Source organism: Miscanthus floridulus, chromosome 13 (genome assembly GCF_019320115.1).
Source record: "Miscanthus floridulus cultivar M001 chromosome 13, ASM1932011v1, whole genome shotgun sequence".
NCBI classification, from domain to species: Eukaryota; Viridiplantae; Streptophyta; class Magnoliopsida; order Poales; family Poaceae; genus Miscanthus; species Miscanthus floridulus.
The window spans coordinates 76920111-76941926 of record NC_089592.1 but is presented as its reverse complement, the minus strand read 5'-3'; the positions used below and the strand labels follow the sequence as shown (position 1 = coordinate 76941926).

Sequence of the window (21816 nt, the reverse complement as noted above, 5' to 3'; positions counted from 1 at the left end):
TCTTTGGGCAGGCTGCTCTGCTGCGCTGGTCCTGTGCGTACATGGACCATGCCAAATTGTACACTTGCACCATCACATACAGAATGCGTTCTTTATGCAGTCGTAGCAGCCATATGTTTGCACAAAGGGCGCGTCTACTTTGCGACCACCCTCCTCGTGTGAGTGCCAACCAGAGGGCTGACTGAGGCCCGTCTAGATACATCACCCGGTCGCTAGCTTGTTGTCTTACCTTCTTCAATTCCTCACACGCTGATGCTGGGCGTCGTCTCGTCTCCTCCAAAATTTGCCTTCTTCCTTCACCCGGGCCCAGTTAGGTACCCACAAACCACCAATCTACTGCCTGGTCTAACATGCTCCCCCACCTCTATCCTTAGAGCAAGTATAGGAAGAAGCTGTAAGTGGACTGTATGCTGACGTGGAGGAGGGATGTGAGGAGAGAGAAGACAAGCAGGCTGCAGCTTATGCACAGAAACCAAGAAGTTCTATGAGACGGAAAAGTGAGTTATAAGCCGGGTAACTATTATACAAGTAGGCTAATAGATTGGCTGTAAGTCTTCGTACAGTCAACAACCGGCTGTATTAGGCCAGTCTCAATGGGGATTTCATAGAGTTTTATGGGCATTAAATATGCTGACATGACACTGTCTTGATGAAGAGAGAGAAGATAAAAGTTTCATAAGAGTAGAGGGAGTTTCATGGGGATGAAATTCTTCTATACTATTTTCAAAATATGGGTGTGTTGGAAACTGGGAGATGAAACCCCCACTGAGACTAGCCTTAGCCTTGCTATGTGTGTGTGGGTCGCGTCATAATCATCATTGATTACCTTAGCCAACCAATCATGGGGTTTTATTTCTATTTTTGGTCAATTTCATCCGATCTCTCTCCTTTTGAGGTACCTGCGTACTTTCTAAAGCCGGTCTCAACAAAAGTTCTATGAAAGTTTTATGGCATTAAATAAGTTATCAACTTAGCAAATATACTGATAATCAAAGTTGAACGGGTTGAAATAAGTTTCATGGAGATAAATCTAGTCTACATGTTCCTTCCTAGTTCCATGATCGTTGACTCAACATTTTCTCACTGACTGCATTCATTGATTAAACATCTACTACTTTTTAAAAAATATTGATTCAATATTTTCTTTCAATCAACTTACTATTTGCAATTTGTTTACTCGGCATTTTAGCTGATTCAAACTTTTCTATATAAGACTTGTTGGTTTAACAATTTTCACAAAGGAATATTATTCAACGTTTTTAATAGATTTTTGAGTCGACACTTTCATTCAACATTTATAATTAAATGAAGAAGTGCAATATTTGTGTCACCATTTCTAGTAAAACATTGCCAATAACACTTGCAAATTTTACGCGTTCCATGTAAGAACTTGACAATCCATATGTTGTACCAAAGGATTCATTCTGATTCTGTTCTGATAGATCAAGTGGAATGGTCATAATACGGTACATTGCTTAAGTGATCGAAAATAGTTGAAATCAGCATACCGGATATCACCGTGTGTTTTCGAGGTGCAACATTCCTCGACTGAAAACAACTACACATTCTATTTCTAGCATTCCAGCAGAAAAGGATACCACTGCTGCTTTTCTCTGTTTCACTAGGATTGTGGAATATTCACATTATCCACAAAGGAAAGAAGAGATAATCTGTACAACTACAAGCGTTCGTCGATTTGTGTTTCAGTTTCAGTAGGACCAGAGCGCCACGCCAGCGAGGTCGTCACAGTGGCTGTCGTCGTCGGCGCACGGCGCGTCTAACGGCGGCGGCTCCATGAGCAGCCCCTGCGCTAAGCTGGCGTAGTACAAGCCCGCGCCCATATCGCTCAGCATGTCCGTCTCGAACGGCGAGGCCTCTCGCGCGTCGTCGCTCCCGGACGACGACGAGGAGGAGGACGCCTCTGTCTCCGTCTCCGTGGCCGTGCCATCATCATTGGCCACCGCCGACGGCTCCGAGGTGGCGGACATGGCGTCCTCGGCGGCTGACCGCGCCCGGAGGAACCCCTCGACGGCCAGCGCGACGGCGCGGCGGACGCCGGCCGCGTTGTCGGCCCTGGGCGGCGGCGACGGCACGTCCAGCAGCCAGGCCGAGTCCGGGAAGTTGAGGCACCGCGTAGCGGCCGCGGCGGCGTGGCCGCCACGGAGGGCGAACATGGCGGCGTCGTGCGCGCGCGCGGCGTCCTCCGCGGCGGCGAAGGTGCCGAGCCAGATCCTGCAGCCGCGGCGGCCCGGCACGCGGACCTCGCAGACCCACCGCCACCGGCCCCCCGCGCTGCCGCGCCGGCGCACGCCGCGGTACACCGGGTGCCGCGTCTCCCGGAACTTGGTGCGCCCCGAGGGGCGCTTGGGGCTGGCGACGTCCTCCGTGTGCTGCGCCGGCGGCGACTGCGGCGTCGAGGCCGCCGACTCGCAGCAGGCGCTCGGCTCTTGCTTGATCTGGCGCGCCATCGGAGAGTGGCAGGTCAGGACTGAGGAGTGGTACTGGTATGTCGTCGTGCGAAGGTGGCGTGGCGTGGGAAATGGCGGTTTGGAGCGCGCGTATTTGTAAGTGGCCGCCGGAGGGAAGGCAAGGAAGGCGCTGGCAGGAAGTGGAAACTGTTTCGTCGTCCTGTGGGCCGTGGGCGAGGACATGACCGAAAACAGGTGCCGGTGCAGCCGTGGGGAGGACGGAGGAGGTGTATCCGGTGCCCGTCGCGTGCAGCTGCAGCAGACCACTAGTCACTAGTGTCACTAGACCAGGCTGGCTGGTTGCGCGCACAATGCCTGTGCCTGTGCCTGTGCCTAACCGATCTGCTATCTATCTGCCAAACAGTGCCATAAACAAGTGCGGCTTCAGCAACGGCTGCCGAAGGAGCGCGAGGCTCGTTATCCGTTTGGGCAGGGCGAGGGAGGTGCACACCGTGGCCTGCCGCGGGCCACCGAAACCAAAACCAGACCAGTGCATGCATGCAGCGCCAGACAGCAAAATTTCGGTCCCAGTCCCTGTGCGATAACGACACCAACAAACACAGCACAGGATGCAGCCGGGCATGAGTAGAAATTACCCACGGAAGCAGAACAACTTGCACAGCACAGCAGCCGGAAACAGAACACCCGCGCGCGGGCAGAAATCCCGGTGCCACTTGCAGAGAGACTCTCGCCGAACTTGTCGGAGGAAGGACCGCCGGCCGGGGACCAGCTCGGGCCGACAACGACGAGAGCTCCACCGCGGCGGTGACTTGCGCGCTGACGCGCCGCGCGTGCTCGCGCTCGTGCCGCATTTTTCACCGGTCGGATGACTGTCGCTCAAGGGGTAAGGGGCGCCGGCGTTTGCCAGTCTGCTCTTTGTTCAACCGGCGGACCATGCATGCAGCCGCTGGCAGCTAACAGGAGGAGGACCATTGACCAAACCAAGAGTGAGCACATCGTCCTTAGCTTGTGCCAATCAGTGAAATGGAATTATCCGCTTAGAGCAAAAATATAGTACTCCTACTGCAATACGAGCCGGTGATGGCTAGCGTGTACAGGAGGCTAAGAGCATCTCCAACAGTACTATCCAAATTAGACTATCTAAATGTCTATTTAGTAGGCACCTATTTTTATGTTACCTATATTTCGGTTCTAACTTTAGCAGTACTCCATAAAACAGGCTATCGAAATTAATCCTCGCAAAGAATGATGCGTGGGTCCCATATGTCATCCTCTGTCTTGTACTCTTGGGCGATGTTGGCTCCTCAGCGCCGGCGAGGAGCGTGGCTGGCAGCGGCCGGCTGGCTGGAGAGGCGCGCAGGGCCAGGGCGGGCCTTGGGGTGGCCTCTGTGCCTTCGGGCTAGGCCACCGGGGAGGGCCACGCGGGGGCAGGGGCTACTCAGCGCCGGGGAGGAGCAAGCTGGGCAGGGGAGGCGCGCCGCCGGGAGGCAGAGAGATGCGTCGACGAGGCATGGCCACGCCGGGGGACGGCCGCCGCACGCCCACGCCGGTGAGGAGGTCGTGCGCCGGGGGAACCGCGCCGTGGAACAGGGCCGTCGGCAGGCATCACAGAGCCGAGGAGGGCGTCGTCGCTAGGGGCAATGATGGCTAGGGCGGGGTGGAGGAGGGCCGGTGGCGATGGCATACCTCCAGATCCGACGGGGGCGTGGTGGAGGAGGGCCAGCGGCGGCCGGGATGGGGAAGAGCGAGGTCGGCATCGGGAGGAAGACGAGTGCGGGCAGGAAAACTACCGAGCAAAAAATAGGTAGCCAGGTTTGTTGGTCCAACAGATGTAGGTAGTGGGAGGAAAATTTTATTGGGCCAACAAAAGTAGGTAGCCTGTTGGAGTATGTTTTTTTTGGCCTCCACTACTCAGATATAGGATAGGTCGTGGATTTAAGTAGCCTGCTGGAGATGCTCTAGTAGTAATGTGCTATTTTATGGTTTTTGTTAGTTTGTTTCCCATGGCAAAACTTTTGCCCTGTATTTGTAGCCTATTTTTTTTTTAGCAAATGGATCCAAACAGGTAGGCTAAAAGTGAGCAAAAGAGAAGACTAAAATTTAGTCCATTTGCACACCAAGAGTGCAAAATTGAGCTAAAAGTATCGGGGGTGTGAAGGACACCTCATTTTACAGTTTTAGCTCTTTTTTACCATGGATTCAAACACTCAAATAAGGACTAAAGTTTAGCGGCAAAAGTTTAGAGGCTGTCGTGACAAATGGATCAAATAGGATCTAAGTACTACGGTTCCTTTAGCCCGTGTAAGCAGACATATGTCCTGATGTCAACCATGAGTCATGACGGCGGCTAGGATTGTGCGACTGACGGCATCAGCCCTTACATTGCAATTGCGTGGTTAACTAGCGCTAGACAAAGATGACTCATCAGCCATCGGGTTCAGTTTCAATCTTAGGACCTCTTTGCTTCTTCTTCATTTTTGAAGTACTATACTCCTAGCCAAAGACCTCGTTGCCTGTACGAATATTTTTCTAGGAAAAGAAGCAATATTTCGATTCGTATGGGGATTGACAAGGTACTCTTCGATGGGATTCTAGCTCCACCTCATGCCTGAAGTCTGTACGCCAATCGATCTCAAAGTTGTTTAAGTGCCTGCTTTTAAGAGCAAGTATAATAGCAGGCTGTAAGCCGACTAAATGCTGAGGTGGAGGAGAGAGGAGAGGAGAGCTGTAAGCTTACAGCCGGCTTGAGCACAAGAACAAAAAAAGTCTGTGAGAGAGACAAGTGGGTCATGTATTAACTGTAAAGAGCTAACTACTATATGAGTGGGCTGAAAGAAGGCTGTAAGGAATCTTACAGTCAGCAAACTAGCTGTATTATTAGCCTTGCTCTAAATAAACTAAACAAAAATGAAAATAAGAGGGTTCGTCTATGCATTTCCGTGTACCCTCTGCTTCACCTTGATGGCTCCAAATAAGGGCATATATATACTTCTCCACATTCTAAGATGCATTTATGATAGTAATTGCATGTTATCCACCAGATTAACCCCAATCTGGGGCAAGATTGTGTTCAATTATGCAGAGAGGGACAGGACACATCTACAGAGACATGAGCTGCCATCCGGATGTTATAACATGGGCTTTAGAAAACTAAATAGGAATTCTGTTTTTAGATTGCAGATAAAATTAAGGGAGTTGCTATTGTACAGGCGCCTGGTTTTTCCAAGAAAATCAGGCGACGTTTGCTAAGCAGTGGTCATCCGCTTTGTAATCCTAGTAGGTTGTACCATGAAAATTGAATTTACCATAAAATTCACAGCTAAAAAAAATGACAATCCAATTTGATTTTGAACTCAAATTTTAATGCAAGAAACATGACACACATCCAAACGTGAATTTGAAAACATGTGACATTTTCTCCACATTTTGATATTCATTTATGATAATTATTATAGCCACTGAACTTTCTCCTCACTTCTAAGTTTTTTCTTTTAGACTACCTCACTTCTAAGTTATCCCTACGTTGAAGTGGCACAGGTGCATTGCGAGTCGGTAATAACAACAGTAAAAAAATATTCTGTTTTCAAACGGGCCTCAAAATTGAAGTTTCTTTTTTTGTTTCCAACACACGGCCCATGGATGATAGGCCCATATTTGGACACCTCCTCAGTCCTCAAAATGAAATTAAAGTGAGATGGAGAGAGAAAAAAAAAAAACTAACCGTGACCAGGTTACGATCAACACCAGGCGACTGGTGCCGAGCCCATCGACGCAGCCGCCCAATCCCCGGCCCGGTCCCATTCATATCCTCCCCACGGCGCGCGGCCGCGCGGGCACCACCCGCCACCCAGAATCCCAGATGCGCAGCCGACCGGCCACGGCCAGGATGGCAGCGGGGCCCACCCCATCCGCCGCGGCGGCGTCGTTCCGGCCGCCGATCCCGCCGCCGCCGCCGTGCTTTGACTACCGGGCGGCCGTGCTCGCCGACACGCGCGCCGCCGCCGCGGGGAACCCAGCGCTGGCGGGGCTGGTCGAGTCCGGCGCGCTCGTGCGGATCCCGCGGCGGCGGTTCGGACCGGTCCCGGCGTGGCGCCCGCCGGACTTCGTGGAGCCCGACGAGGTGTGGATCCTCGGCACCTCGCACCTCTCCCCGGACTCCGTCGCCGACGTCGAGCGCGTCCTCCGCGCCGTCCAACCCGACAACGTCGTCGTCGAGCTCTGCCGGAGCAGGCAAGGCCTTCCCTTCCCTTAATAAACATTATTAAGCCGCTTAAACTAAAGAAGTGTTGTCAAATCTTCTCCCGGGGTTAATTGACGCCATTGCAGAGCCCTCACTACAGAGCTGGAATCATGTACGTGTCCACTGATTCTTCCGACGAGCCGCTTTTGAAGTCCAACATGTTCTCTCTTGGTGGCTCCAAGTTCTTCGGTGCAGTCAACAGAAGCATCAACCTGGGTAAGAGCGACCGACCACTGCCTTGTGTTTACCACTTCTCATCAGCCATGGAACGACTGAGACCTGCTGATTTTGTTGGTTTCTTTGGGATGGTACAGGTGGTCAGAGCGCCCTTGCTCTGCGTCTGCTCCTCGCTGTTTTTTTCTTCTAAAATTTCTTCCAGTGCGAACCGGCCGTTTGGAGAAGAGGTAGGTGCTTGCTCATAAACTGACATGTAAGTTTTCTTCAGATGTTATGTGACAATATAGCAACTGAATTCTACTACCATATACTGTGTTTTGGTAGTTCCGGGCAGCTAGGAGGGTGTCTGAAGACATTGGAGCTCAGCTTGTTCTTGGCGATCGCCCGATTGAAATAACTGTATGTGGCTTATTAGCTGAACAATGGTTTATTTTAATGGTATTTGTACACTGAGCTTGCATTGCTAACTCTGGAAAGTACAGCTGATAGAATAGCTGAAGCTCATATCAGATTGTTCATGCAGCTTGAACGAGCATGGAAATCCCTTACCTGGGATCAAAAGACAAAGCTACTCATCTCACTGTTCCGCGGAATTACGTCGACAACTGACACACCAGTAAGTACTTGTATTCATTTGTCAGTCCTCAGTGGTAATTGCCTAAAAGAAAATGTTGCCAGTCCTTTTAGTACAAGAATGTATCATGAACCAAATGTCGGAGAAATCATTTTTTACTGCCATTGTCTGTTGACATTCTTGTTTGATTATTACTATTGTAGCAGGATGAAAAAACTGCCGTCAGCCCATATGAGTTGTATCAGAAACTTAGCACATCTTATCCTGCACTGTTGCAGTCTCTAATACATGAACGCGACATGGTATGAGTATGATTCTGAACAGCCTATTTAAATCCTCCACTCTCGCAGAATATGCAACTATGTGAATTTTTTAATTGCATCAACCTTTGCACCATACTTCAATCATCCATGCCTCTAGCAGTTCAGTTAAACTCTGGATGCTTTCTTGCAGTTCCTTGCATGGTCGCTGAAGAGGAGCAAGGCTGTGAACAAGAGCAAAACTGTTGTCGGAGTTGTAGGGAAGGGGCACATTAATGGCATTGTGTACGCGCTGATCTCTGATCAAGGGGATTTGAGATTCCGAGACCTGGTTGGTAGAGCATCATCTGATACATGGGTTAGCTCACTCATCAAGGGCCTGGTAAGGGACACTATAATAGGATTGGTCCTTTGGGCTTTGTATGAACAGCTGCAGGGTGTGCTATAGATGAAGACTTCCACAATGTACACAAACTTACAGTACAGTACTGAACTTTTTACTAGCTGAAACTTAAACTTCGATTCAGCGGAAATCTGAAACTTAACAGTCCAGATTCTCCACAAGGATGATGACTTGATTGAAGTACCTCTAGATGAACTGTCAAGCGCAGTTTTATCTTCTGAATATCTCTACACAAGACAACAAAACACTACCTGTATTTTTTCTTCTACTTTCTTTGCCATTTCATATTTGGGCAAAGCAACAAAGATGCATTTTGTGCTTTAATCATCCTGTCACCCTATGCAGGACACTGGTAAATATGCTTGGAGAAAACCAATAGATTTTGAGAAAATTCTGATGGAATTTCCTCTGAAACCTGAATGACCAGAACTTGTTGAGGACCTGGCATCCTGGCTGCTGTGCCTGCTGCGGATTGTACAGTTACCCTTGGTAGTAATGCCTTTGAGATTTATTTTTTGCCATCGCCAACATGTGGCTTTTCTAAGTTGCCATCGCCATAACGAGCTTCGCAAAAATGGAATTGTGGACTCATTGATTACCCTGCGGCGAGGATCTGCCGAAGTTAATTTACCAAAACCGAGTTGATTCGTTGGTGCCATTGTCACTAGGAAGTTACAAAGCACCTAGGTTATTTTCTTGGTGCCAATGTCACTCTAGTTGGCGCGAGATGATCGTTGTTTGCTGTGTAATTCAGTATTCTTCTTTTGTAGGAAAGTGCAATTTTATTTTTTCAAGCCAAAGGAAAGGCATGTTCACCATTTTGAAAACAGAGGAAAAGAGAAGGCCGAAAACAGAAAGGCCTACAAGGCCCATGTAAGTTAGTGCGTCTATGGATGGTTATGTGCTAAAGGAATGCTGAACATGTCCACTTGAGGTCTTCTATTTTTAACGGACTGAGTTTGGCCCGTGTATGATCTTCTTGTGTCAGTATTCAGAATATTGAACTAAGGTATTGTGTATAGCTTGGTAGTATAATAGTACACCACCAGTTATGCAAAATCCAAGCAAAATCCGAATTTGACTTATGAACTAAGGTATCGTGTAGCTACAACCGATGGACTCAAACTAGAACTTAAGCCAAGCGAACAGGGCGAAGGCAATACTATGACCTGAGGGAGTATCTTATCATCTTGTATTTAGTCTGTTCGCTGGTTGGTTTCTGGGCTGATAAGCCCTGCTGATGCTGGTTTGTTGTGAGAGAAAAATAATGTACCATGACTGATAAGCCCTGGCTAAAACTAACAAGCTAACATGCTGATTAGCTTGTTCTCATCAAGTGGCTTCACGAGCAAGGAAAGGGCATCCAAGTTGAATCGGAGGAAGAAGCTGTCAATACCAGTGGCCATATAGGCACTTAATTTCTGTGAACTTAATCAAGACAAATAATGCATGTAAACAACTTGAGTACTTGATCGACTATAACTCTAAAACAGCTTCACTATTATATATTAAAAATGTAGTACGGTGTTCTTCTCCCTAGCTTAATTAGCGCCCTGAGCTGGGTAAGGGTAAGCAGTGACAACATAGTAATCGTCGTTGTACTGATCTTAGCTTATTAGCTAATAACTGCATCTTTTATTTGAATATCATGTGATGATTCAAACAAAGGATAAAAATGTGCAGGAAATCCACGAGATGAAACTCGGAGGATAGGAGGACAAGTATTGTGAATATGTCAAAACGCTAAACTACCACACGCATTAATTTGAATTCATTTTTTTTGTACCTGTTATGATACCGTGCCATACTGAACTCAACGTCACCGTCCCAAAGTACACGCACGTCTCGCTTCCCGAGGAGTCAAGCGTTGTAAAGTTTAACTACATTTTATACAAAAGTATACCAATATTATGCAGTATAATAATTATCATTAGATTAGAATATGTTTTTATAAAAAACTTATTTAGAGATACAAATGTTAATACTGTTTTTTTAATATTTCTAGTCCTCGAGAAGTGAAATACACGTTTATCTTGGGACCGAGAGGGAGTACTGTCAACCTAAGATATAGTGTATATATATACACGTAGAAGCCAAATGTGCAGAATAAAGGACAGATATATACCATGCATCATATGTCTGGTGCGCTGCACACGTGTTGAGGAAAACGGTTGCGAGGCAATTTATTTGCACGATGAGCTCCAAACTAAAAGGAGCCGATCGAAAGGCCATCTGTAGCTGTACTGCCTGACGACTTCGCGTGATCCACTTAACGATCGCATCTGCACGTATATATATACGACACACACAATTTCTATACGTACTTATTAGTACGTACGTACGTCTATGTTGGCTGCCTTTTTCCAAGCTGATCGATCACCCAACAAAAGGTCCCTGATCGATCCACTGTGAGGCTTAGGTATACGAAATGGCTATATATATATGCAGACGCACTGGGTGACGCTAAGTAGTATAGTGCAGCTGGCGACCGGGGCTGTTCCTCGCAAAAGACTGCTTCTATTCGCTCCGTTCGTTTGTACTGATTTGACTTATAAGTTATGGCTAAAAATACTGTTGATTAGTTTAATATGAGAGAAAAATATTATTCATTGATTGATAAATTATGGCTTATAAGTTAAATACGACCAAGCTAACAGACTGATTATGGGTGCAGCTGGAGCTGGGGCGGCCGCGGTAAGCACGGCCCCAGGTCAACTCAAACGGCTCCCACAAGACACAACGCGTGGGTGAGTGAGCTGAGCTCCGCCGGCTGGCGCAGTCAAACGAACCCTGGCCGGGCAAGCAGCAGCCACCAGCACATCGATCGAGATGACCTTGGGCATGCACGCTTATTTTTCGTCAAGAGTAAAAATGCATCGCGCTAGTCCTGGAAGAAGTCTAAGGCAACAACAACACCCAAAATACAAGACTTATTCGTTCTTTAGGCAGCGCTATAGACTAAAGGTTCAATACATATTCAGCATATTCTCCAACAATAGGACTAAAAAAAGAATCATTTCTACAAATGAGTTTTCAGGAGAGAGTATGTCCATATTTAGGTTGTGTCTCTTAGGCAACCAAAAATAGGTCTCTCATATATGTACTATGTTGGAGGTTGATTTTGGGTCTCTTACCACCCATTTTAGGTTTATGTGCCCATATGAGTTCTTCGTTGAAGACGGTCTAAGGAGAGGAAGGCGAAGAGAGAGGAAGAGATCGAGTCATCGTATAGTCAACAGCTGACAATATATAGGTTTATAGTGCTAATTATTTGTAGAAATCATTTCCTGATGTGATATGACTAGCAAGTTTGATGGTCTAAGGGGGTGTTTGGTTCGAGCTACTAAACTTTAGTAACTACTAAACGGTTTAGTCACTTTTAGTAACTCCAGAATTACTAGAGAGGACTAAAACCCTTTTAGTAGCTTTAGTCATAACGTTTGGTTAAAAAGTTACTAAAGTAACTAAAAGCTACTAAATTTAGTAGCTACTAGACGAACCAAACATGTCCTAAATGTGTACTATTTTGGAAGTTTAGAGACCTTGGCACTCTTATTAGGATAGTCTGACTACCACGTCAGCTTCTGTGCTGTGCTGGTACGTAACTGTGAGCACTGATGTGTCACGAGATATTAAACGCAAAATAAATTAGATGAAACCTCCGATACTGCCGTTAGTCCAGTTTGAGCTCCCGAGGTGTATTTAGTGTAATAATAATGAAATCTTCACGCGGGACACGTGCAAAGTTCAGGTGCAGCAACAGCAACCAGCTAGCGTGCACTGTAGTCTTGGCCTCTTGGGCCTATTATCGCTGCCTTGGTCTCCCAGGAAGATGGGAGCTGGGAACGAAGAAATTATTAGAGCGAAGGACTGGAGCTCAGCGCACTAGCTCACTGCATCTCAGCGCCGTGTACACGTTTGCAGCCGTGAAGGACTGATGAACCCGTAAGGCCAGCGTCCTCTTGCGCACCGCACGGCGGCCCCGATCGACGCCAAAAGGTAGTAGCCAAAAGGCGAGCGGAAGGGAACCTCGTGCGCGGGTAACCTGGCCAGCTGGCCGCAGCCCCACCCACCCGGGGACCGCGCCGGCCGGGGCTTTTAGCGGAGCCAATGTGCCGTTGCCGCTGCCGGCGTCGGTAGATCGATGCACGGACCACGCGCACCATGCATGCATTCGATGGTCGCGAGCCGATCGTGCCAATCACTGGCGTACGTGGCCCGTGCAGAAACTACAAATTATAGCCCGAAGCAGACAGACGCGAACCACACACAAAAGAAAAAAAGCAGACAGACGCGAGTCGAGACCACTTGTACGTACGTGTGCGGTGTGCACGCCAGGGCGCGCGTAGGGCTGGCCCTAGCCGCCTGGCATGTGTTAGACGACGGGTCGCCACCGTGCATGGCGGCGCGCCTTTACGCTGTCGCTCCCAGCCGATCGGTGCCGGTGGCGTGCATACCCACGGATGTGCATCTGCGATGAGCCGATGACCTCCGATGTCCGTCCCGCGCGCTCGCAAGCCGCAGGCACGCTTCGCTCTGCAACCTAGGTGGCATTGCTCGGCCTGTCGGTCCTGCATGCGCGCGGTCCATGGCGCGGCACTGTCCTGGTCCTGCCGCCCGCGCCCGCGCCCGCGCTAGCTTTCATGCCGATGATCTCCATTGGCTTCGGCTTGATGGACCTGTCCGCCCGCCCGGCCTGTAGTAGCACCGGGTTCGCGGACTCGTGCGCATGCACGGGCGATCGAATCGGAGACGAGATACTGTGGGGCTCGTGTGCTCGACAGCGACGTGCCATCTGACGACTGACGACGACGACGGGTGACGAACTGAGATTGGTTCGGTTTCATTCCAAGTTGCATATATGGACACGCGACGACGGAGGAGAAGGGCCAGGCCGGGGCGGTGCCCACACCTACAGCTACGTACAGGGCTAGCCTCTAACTAACTCTCTCTCGATCAGCTGGCTGGTGGTGAATCACAGACAGCGTAGTACATGCTCCACATTATTGATAGATCGTCGACGGTGGATCAGGATCATGTCGCGTTCACGTATGTTATATATGGAACTAAAGAAAAGCTTATTATGACCCCCGCTCGTGATCCATCACCACTAGTCAGCACTACGATCGAGTGCTTGGCAGCAACGGCATGCATACTCCACTCCTAGCTACATGATATATATATATATATATATATATATATATATATATATATATATATATATATATATATATATATATATATATATATATATATATATATATATATAGAACTACTATTCTGTAGTTGGCTACAAAATAACTTATTCTGTAGCCACTTTGAGTTACGATAATTACTATGTTAATTTATGAGATTATAGTAATTCCTTACTAAGTGGTTTAATATAATGTTATGGTAAATATCCCCATGTGTTATAGTAACCCAACTATAGTAAATATATATTGACATTATCGTAAATTAGTATATAAAATTATGGTAAATGGAGGTGGCTACAGAATAACTTATTCTGTAGCTGGCTACTGAATAGCCTCTCCCTATATATATATATATATATATATATATATAGGGAGAGGCTATTCAGTAGCCGGCTACAAAATAAGTTATTCTGTAGCCACTTTCATTTACTATAATTTTATATACTAATTTACTATAATGTCAATACATATTTACGATAGTTGGGTTACTATAACACATGGGGATATTTACCATAACGTTATATTAAACCACTTAGTAAGGAGTTACTATAATCTCATAAATTAACATAGTAATTATCATAACTCAAAGTGGCTACAGAATAAGTTATTCTGTAGCCAGCTACAGGATAGTAGTTCTATATATATATATATATATATATATATATATATATATATATATATATATATATATAGACGTATTGTTCTATAGCTGACCGCAGAATAAGTTATTCTGTGGCCAATTTGAGTTATGATAATTACTATACTAATTTACGAGATTATGGTAACTCTCTCATAAGTGATTTACTATAACATTATGGTAAGTATCATCTTGAATTATAGTAAACCCATATATCGTAAATATGTATTGTCATTATCGTAAATTGGTACAAACATTATCATAAAACAAGGTGGCTATAGAATAAGTTATTCTGTGGCCAGCTGCATAATAGCCTTACCGTATATATATATATATATATATATATATATATATATATATATATATATATATATATATACATATATACATATATACATATACATATATACATACACACATATATACATACACACACACACACACACACATATATATATATATATATATATATATATATATATATATATATATATATATATATATATATATATATATAGAGAGAGAGAGAGAGAGAGAGAGAGAGAGAGAGAGAGAGGAGAGAGAGAGAGAGAGGCAAGCTTGGCAGTTTTACACAAGTTGCTAGCTAGTAGCTTGATACTTTAATTTTTCTCCCATGTATGAGTATACATGAATTGAAAAGCCCCATATACATACATGAGTGCCGCCTGGACCATGCATCCGGACAATCATATCGCGGATCGAGAACACACACACATGCTTCGTCGTCTCTACCGCGACGACCACATGTCCACACCATGCATGCATGCAGCTACTTGGCCTGCATGCAGGATCGCCCTCGACCTCGACGACGCCCGGGTCCAGCACAGTAAGATGCACGTTGCTTCAGTTAAGCCACATGCGCATGCGTGGCTGGCCAACCAGACCATCCCCTCCGTGCGCGCCCGCCCAGCCGCAGCTCGCACACATCGAGCTAGCAACCTCGCCCGTCGTATCATTGCGAACACGAAAGCTACTACTACGCCAAGGCCTTTTCAAAAGCTCATCTGAATATAGATCGATAGATGCAGTTCATCATCACTCACGCATCAGCAGGGGAGTTAGCACTACCAAGCCGTAGCAAAGTTGCGTGCTTTCTGCATATATTTAAGTATGCTCAGCAGCTACCTTTCCTAAAAAGATAATTGTCTCCAGACAGTTCATCAGTCATTCGTCTCTGCATGCAGTGCTCTGCTTGCATTCTTGAGAACTGAGATGCATGCATGCATGTCCTTGCCCTGCTACTGCTACTGCTAGCTGCCCATGTGTGTGTATGTCCATGCCCGTACTGTACATGCATTCTCGATCTTCAGGTCCGATGAAATTAACTATTTTGGACCCTTTTTCCAGTTGTCTTTACAGCCGATCCGTCCATCATCCAACTCCTAAAGCCTCCCGTGCTCCGTGCACACAAACGACGTACAATTCCAGGAATATTTTACTGCTTTTATGGCCCTTGGAAATCCTCAGGGGACTGCTACTGAATTGTTTAATATGTTCATCGGTTCTAATAATCTAGAGGGCAGCTAATGCCTACATTGTACTTAGGTTAATGATGATACGCGACTAGACGCAAAAAAAATGGGCTGCTCGACCAATCGTCACCTCTCATGTATGCAAATGCATGTGTGCTGCTAAGAGCCAAGCATAATAACATGCTGTAAGCAGGCTAAATATTAAGGTAGAGGAGTGAGCAGAGGAGAGAGAGGAGAAGCCTAAGTGACAAGTGCCACCATGTGTAAAATAGAGAGATATCTCTTGTCATGATGATATCAGAACTCTATATATCAGCAACTAATTCCTTGTCGACTTGAATCAAATGTTAGAATTACATATTTTTATGGGTCCTCATCAAAGGAAGCACAAAATTTGATATTACTGTAATAGTACATGTATAGTATGAAAATTAAAGTTAGATATATTTATGATTAAATATTTCTGTGTTTTGTACCGAAAAAAACTTTCAAAATTGTACTTTTGTATACAAAGACGTGCTTTAATTGACATAGGTTTAATAAAACATTGTCATATTATTGGCATAACTAACTTATGCTATGTTTCAAAATAAATTGTAGCTTCCAAAGTAAAACATAAATAGATCTATACCGTTCCTGTTCTTGTTTTCTTTGAATATTCGATTGCTTATTTTCTCTCATTGCAACGCAAGGGCAAATTTGCCAGTAACAGTACAAATTGCTTATGTGGATAGCAACGCAAGAGCTACGTCCAATTGGTCCGCTAGCTTTTGCATGCATATGTATTCATGCGCTGTCGCCAACATTGTTTATTCCTCTGACAAAAGCTAGTAATTTTTTTTGAAAAATTACAAAAGCTAATAATGAGAGAGCTAGCTAATGCCTTGTGCCACTGACTAGTTAAAAAAGGCAGATGTGATGAGCACTCCATGGCCTTTGTTGGAACTTGGTGGAATCTTGCTCCTTTTGTGAATATGCTCCTTTGCATGAAACAGCCTAAGGAGTTGGTGCACATGAACTACTCACTCAATAACCCCTAGCCGAGGTAGCACAGCTACAGCTATAGCTACTGCTACTGCTAATGCAAAATGAATGAAGCAGAAGTTGTTGTGTGTAACATTTCAGGACAAGTGGACAAAAGGAGAGAGAGCAGAGATGACAGGGAGAAACAACAAAAGTTCATGTGGCGCAGTATGTGGTAATCTATAGCAGTAGTATCCAGGAAGGTAATACGCATACACGGTTAATAAGCATTGCTAGCGACTTAAGTTCAAGTTGTCTCCTGATGAGGAATCCAGGGTGGCTCCATCCAGTGTGCCGGGGGGCCATGCAGATGCAGGTCGTGCGCGTGCATGCTCCTGCATGCTCGCTCTTGAATGATCAGCAGCAGCTCTTTCCTGTTGTTGAGAGGGATGGCTTACTTGAAAGGTACATTTTACTTTTTAATCTTTCTAATGGCAGCGGGAGCCTTGTACTTGTGGACGCAATTATGCGAATAATTCAACACAACAAGGACAGTGTTTTTTCTTTTAGATAAGGTGCATGTGAGCCAGCATGCACGCTCCATGCCGACAAAATGCATTGTTCACTGAGAGTGAATTGTTTGTCGTTTTTGTCCTGCATTATTCATAGCCACCTAGGTTGAGGTGATATAATCATTTGGATTTTTTTTTTTAAATTCAAGAACCACTACTAATTTCCTTTTAAAAAATTAAAATGAACAATTCGATTTCAGGTCCAAGCTGGAAGAGACCCCGCTCGTTGCAGCACATTTACATTTGTATTGTTAGAATATCTGGTAACCAGATATGTGATTTCAATACGCAGAACAATGTTTCTTTTTCAAAGTATGAAGGTTGTGCATAGTGTAAATAACTATTTTTGTTTGCTGATTAAGGCCAAGCTAAAATTTAAGATTATCCTGGTCAGCAAGAAGAAGCTCAAATGCTAATGCTAAATTAGCAATGCACATTTTATTTTAGAAACATTAATTGCAATGCATTAACAAAATTCATATTTCAACTTTTTCAGATAGTACTGGTTGAATTATAGATTTTATGAAAAATAATTGTAAACTATATATGGAGTCAAATAAAATATGCTTACATTCTTGAAGAGGGACGGGGCGGAAGGGGGGGGGGGGGGTATGTTAGGAGTGAGAACTATACTATTTTAATATGGTGAAATTCCCCAATCTGGTCTTATTGTCCTCTCACTGCCTATGTTCTAACCTTACATTTTACCCTTTATACTTCTCTAAACATCAGTTTCATGTGCAATAACTTTTAAGTATGAACCTAAAAAGATTTTTCTAGGAAGAGAATAAACTCTAAGGATACTTTTAAAGTGCAAGTTCTTTTCATAGTTCATATGGTAATTAACAAATTGAATCATGTGAAGTTTGTGCGTTCTAAATAGATAAATTTTCTTCCAATGTTACGCGATGTGCGCATCAATAGAGAGGAGCATGTTGTGACTTCATTGATCATAAGATATGTCATTACTCATGATATCTCAAAGGCGTTCATATGGCCAAGCAGGGTGTGCGTGCTTCATAGGGGGTAAGTATGTGTGCATGTACTGAGTGTTTTTGTGTGTTTCAAGGAAAAATATGGCTCTAATTCTGCCGGCGCACCTTCTGTGAGTTTGTAACCAGTAAGGATACACCCTAATTAATTAGCATTTGGTCTTCAGCACCTACTACTCAAATTTAGCTCCATATTTATCATTGTTTTTTTTACCACCGACAATGAATATGGGGTGTAGCCGACCCAGAGACAACAATGTGCAAACTCAACGAGGACAGGAACATGAGCCACCTATGAATGATGATGTAGGGCCAACCGATGATCTCCTATATGGACACAAACATGTGTATGACAGCATCTGGCAGCTAAGCTCAAAGTAATGGGTGAAATAGAGTCAAGTGTATATATTAAGGAGGTTATTATGGTCGAAAAGGATGAGTGCAGTAAGATTGGGGCAAGACTGGCAAGACCATCTGGCACAACATTTTCATTATCAACTATCAAGCACTAGAAGAAGGCGGAGACATGGCAACGAGGCAAGCATGGCATTGATGTCCCAAGAAGGGGAGAGGGGGTAAATGGGTTAAAAAAGCTAGAAAAATAGCAACCTTGGATTCTAGTTTACACCATGTTTCACACCTAGAAAGCTTGTGGAACCATCATTGTGACCAACCTAAGTGAAATGCTAGAGAGCGCTAAACAATACAAACATAAGAATATAAAGCACACAATAAGAATTAACTTGTAATAAGAAAGTAAAGTGCTTAAATCTTTGTGTGGGAATGTTAAAAGATTGGGCAATAAGACACTGTTTTTTTCATAAGTTATTGGAGTAGCTAGCACTTCCTCCTAGTACTTGATGGAGCATTCACTAAGGGGTTTGCTTTCACTTAGACACTACCACTCCAGCAATCACTAAGAATGACCCTTCTCCATCTCCAGATTGGTTGGCTTTCAAACCGAGCACAAAGCTTAATAGGAGGCTCACACTCTCTCTAAGAACTCACCAAGTGACCCTGCACTCACTTACTACTCTCTCTAAGATTGGCTAGTTGCTGCGAACCACCAAGAGTAACAAGCCTTGAGCTTCACTTGACCAAGAACAAACCTAATAAGGACTTACATGCACACTTACTACTCTCCTTGCAATAATTATGTCCTTAATATTGCATCAAGAACTTCTCTCCTAGATGAATGAATTTCTTTGGTATCTAAGAGTCACCAAATGAATGCAATGAAACGGTATAAATAGGCGAGACAAAAAACCAGCTATCACCAACAACTCTCTAAAAAGCTAAGCACCGGATGATCCAATGGTCAACGTTGAACCATATGGTATGTGCATTCCCAAAGCATAGTAAAATCCATCCATTAGTTTTGGCATCACCTTATATACTTTGGTTCGTACTCCAATTGTGGCATTAGACCATCTGGTCAATGCATTTTCATTTTTTCCCAACAAACTTTCTCTAGAAAAATGCTCCAATCCTTTGAAACTCTAATGAGTTTATTTTTGGAAGTACCAGATCTGGTCTGCAAGTTTACCTTTCACCTTGAGAATGAGTCAAAAAGGTTGTACTTTAGGAAGAGGTATAAAAATATGACACCTAATGAGAGGAAAGTGAGGCATGAGCGCCAAAGGCTGCATAATTCTGAACCAAGGCGTAAGGAGGTATTGAAATTGTCTAACAAAAAATTTAGAGAGGTGCAAAAGCACATGCTCAACAAGGAGTCCATCGCCATGGAGAATCCAATGTACTATCCTGAGGTTGTATGGCCCACTACAAATGCATCTATAAGTCCAAGGAATTGGGTTATCCTAGAGTCCAGTGCAACACATCTTCACATCCCACAAGCTAAAGAGGACATGAATGAAGACAGATCCGATGATATACTACCTAGCCATATGACACATAGATGCACTGTTTAATCTGGGCAAAGACATCCATTGTTAACCCGTCGTAACACGTTGTTTGGGTGCCGCATCGGTGGGAACACAAGATCATCTACTAACGATTGTGAATGCATGGTTGAAGACCATATGGATGATAACACGCCATTATCTCAATCAGTCATGATCAACAACGGTAAACACTAAGGCCTTATTATCCCATTTCATTGACCTAATACCATGTTATACATATCCCATCCATCGCCATTATGTGTTTGACAGAAAGCGGCAGAACAAGCATTCAACCTACAACAACGACATCGCTAGAACCACTATTTGATGATTATGAATGCATGGCTGAAGAACACCTAAATGATAACACCCTTACCTCAATCAGTCGTGACCAACAACGGTAAAAACTAAGGCCTCATGATCCTAGCAAGGTGACCAATATTGCATACCATATTATACCTAATGCAACCATTGGTCGTTACATGATTATCAGAAAGGACAGGACCTAGCCTTCAGCCTACATCAGTCACACCGACGGAACCACAATTTGATGACAGTGGTAATTTACACTATTTTCTAGCATTCCATAGACTATTTGAACTCCTTTATTTATTTTTACCCATCATTGTACTAACTCTCATATCTTTGATGGTCATATATTTCAAGATGATGACGATGATGAGGGAGATATATTTAAAGATGATGAGGAAGAGGACGAGGGATGCCTGTTTGCTGGGCAAGGTATTTGTGCGAAATACCGAATGGCAATAAAATCTTCCACTTCTTTACTTAAATTATTGTGGTTTAAATGTCATTTCAGATTAGGAAGACCATAACGATGTCTAAGACCATGACTTTGAGGAAGACACGACTTTTGTCCTTGAAGTACCTGACCAATACGAAAAGGTGTATAGTAACATGCCTACAGATACCCATATGCTAAAACCTGTCACAAATTGTCCTCACTGCGGTGTGAAGAAGTTTGAACATGAAGCACATGGGTTCTGTTGCCGCAATGGAAAGGTTGAGCTGAATGCACAAGACATACCTCACAAGATGATAAGGCTTTGGTCAAGTACCGACACTGATGCTAGGAACTTTTGTAACAACATTAGGTTTTTCAATGACCATTTCTATTTCACTTCTCTATATTGTTGCCTCGATAGCGCTACCGCAAGCATGAAAAATAGTGGAATATACACCTTCCGTGCACATGGCTAGATTTATCACAACATAAGGTCATTTGGGAGAGAAGATGGTAAGGATCCAAGACATCTTGAGCTTTACTTATACGATGATGATCCAAGCCTTGAGCACCGCTATCGACTTTGTTGTGAAGAGCAGTGCCAAAAAGATAAGGAAGTCATTGGCAAGCTGGTGGCCATCCTTCATGACAACCCATACTCACAACATCTTAGGAGTGTGGGCTAGGCTGAACACCTCAAAGACTATCATGTCACACTAAATCTTGACAAGAGAACATACAATGTGCCATTGGCTTCAGAGGTGGCTGCTGTTTGGATCGAGGGAAGCAAACTCCTTGGTTAGTTTCAGAATAGTGTTGTCCTGCATGGGAAAGATAGAAGTAGACATGGCTCCGCTCGTATCATGGATGTTACGATGCTCTTTCATACCCCATTTTCTTCCCTAAGGGTGAGCTTGGGTGGCATATGGATATTCCAAAAAAGGAGTTACTCTAGAGGAAGTCATCGAGTATCATGCCCTACAGAAGACTCATAGTTGGTCAGAAGAAGAAACATGTTTGTTATTCTTCTTATTTAATACTTCGCATATACCTCAATACTTATTCTACAAGCAATTCTAATTCATGGTTATTTTTTGTAGACTCCCCTGGGAGACTATGCGTGTCTGTACGTGACTACTACTACTACAAATTTTAGATGCGGCTAGGATTATTGAATCCCATACTTTATGACAAGCGTCTTCTAGTAGTTTGTGGTTGGCACATACATCAAG

The 21816-nt window shown here is 44.6% G+C and overlaps 1 protein-coding gene and 1 pseudogene across 1 annotated transcript; one reads left to right on the top strand and one right to left on the bottom strand.

Moving 5' to 3' along the window:
• Positions 1-1431: 1431 nt before the first annotated feature.
• Positions 1432-2522, bottom strand: LOC136502042 (dehydration-responsive element-binding protein 1I-like). The gene has a single exon (XM_066497524.1). It carries the CDS (start codon positions 2466-2468, stop codon positions 1710-1712), a length of 759 nt encoding a protein of 252 aa, XP_066353621.1. The 5' UTR covers positions 2469-2522; the 3' UTR covers positions 1432-1709.
• Positions 2523-6199: 3677 nt separating this feature from the next.
• LOC136501212 (uncharacterized) lies at positions 6200-8422 on the top strand (annotated as a pseudogene).
• Positions 8423-21816: the final 13394 nt, after the last annotated feature.

Bases quoted from the DNA above. Each gene is read 5' to 3' on its own strand.
- LOC136502042 (XM_066497524.1), bottom strand. From the start codon at position 2,468: ATGGCGCGCCAGATCAAGCAAGAGCCGAGCGCCTGCTGCGAGTCGGCG.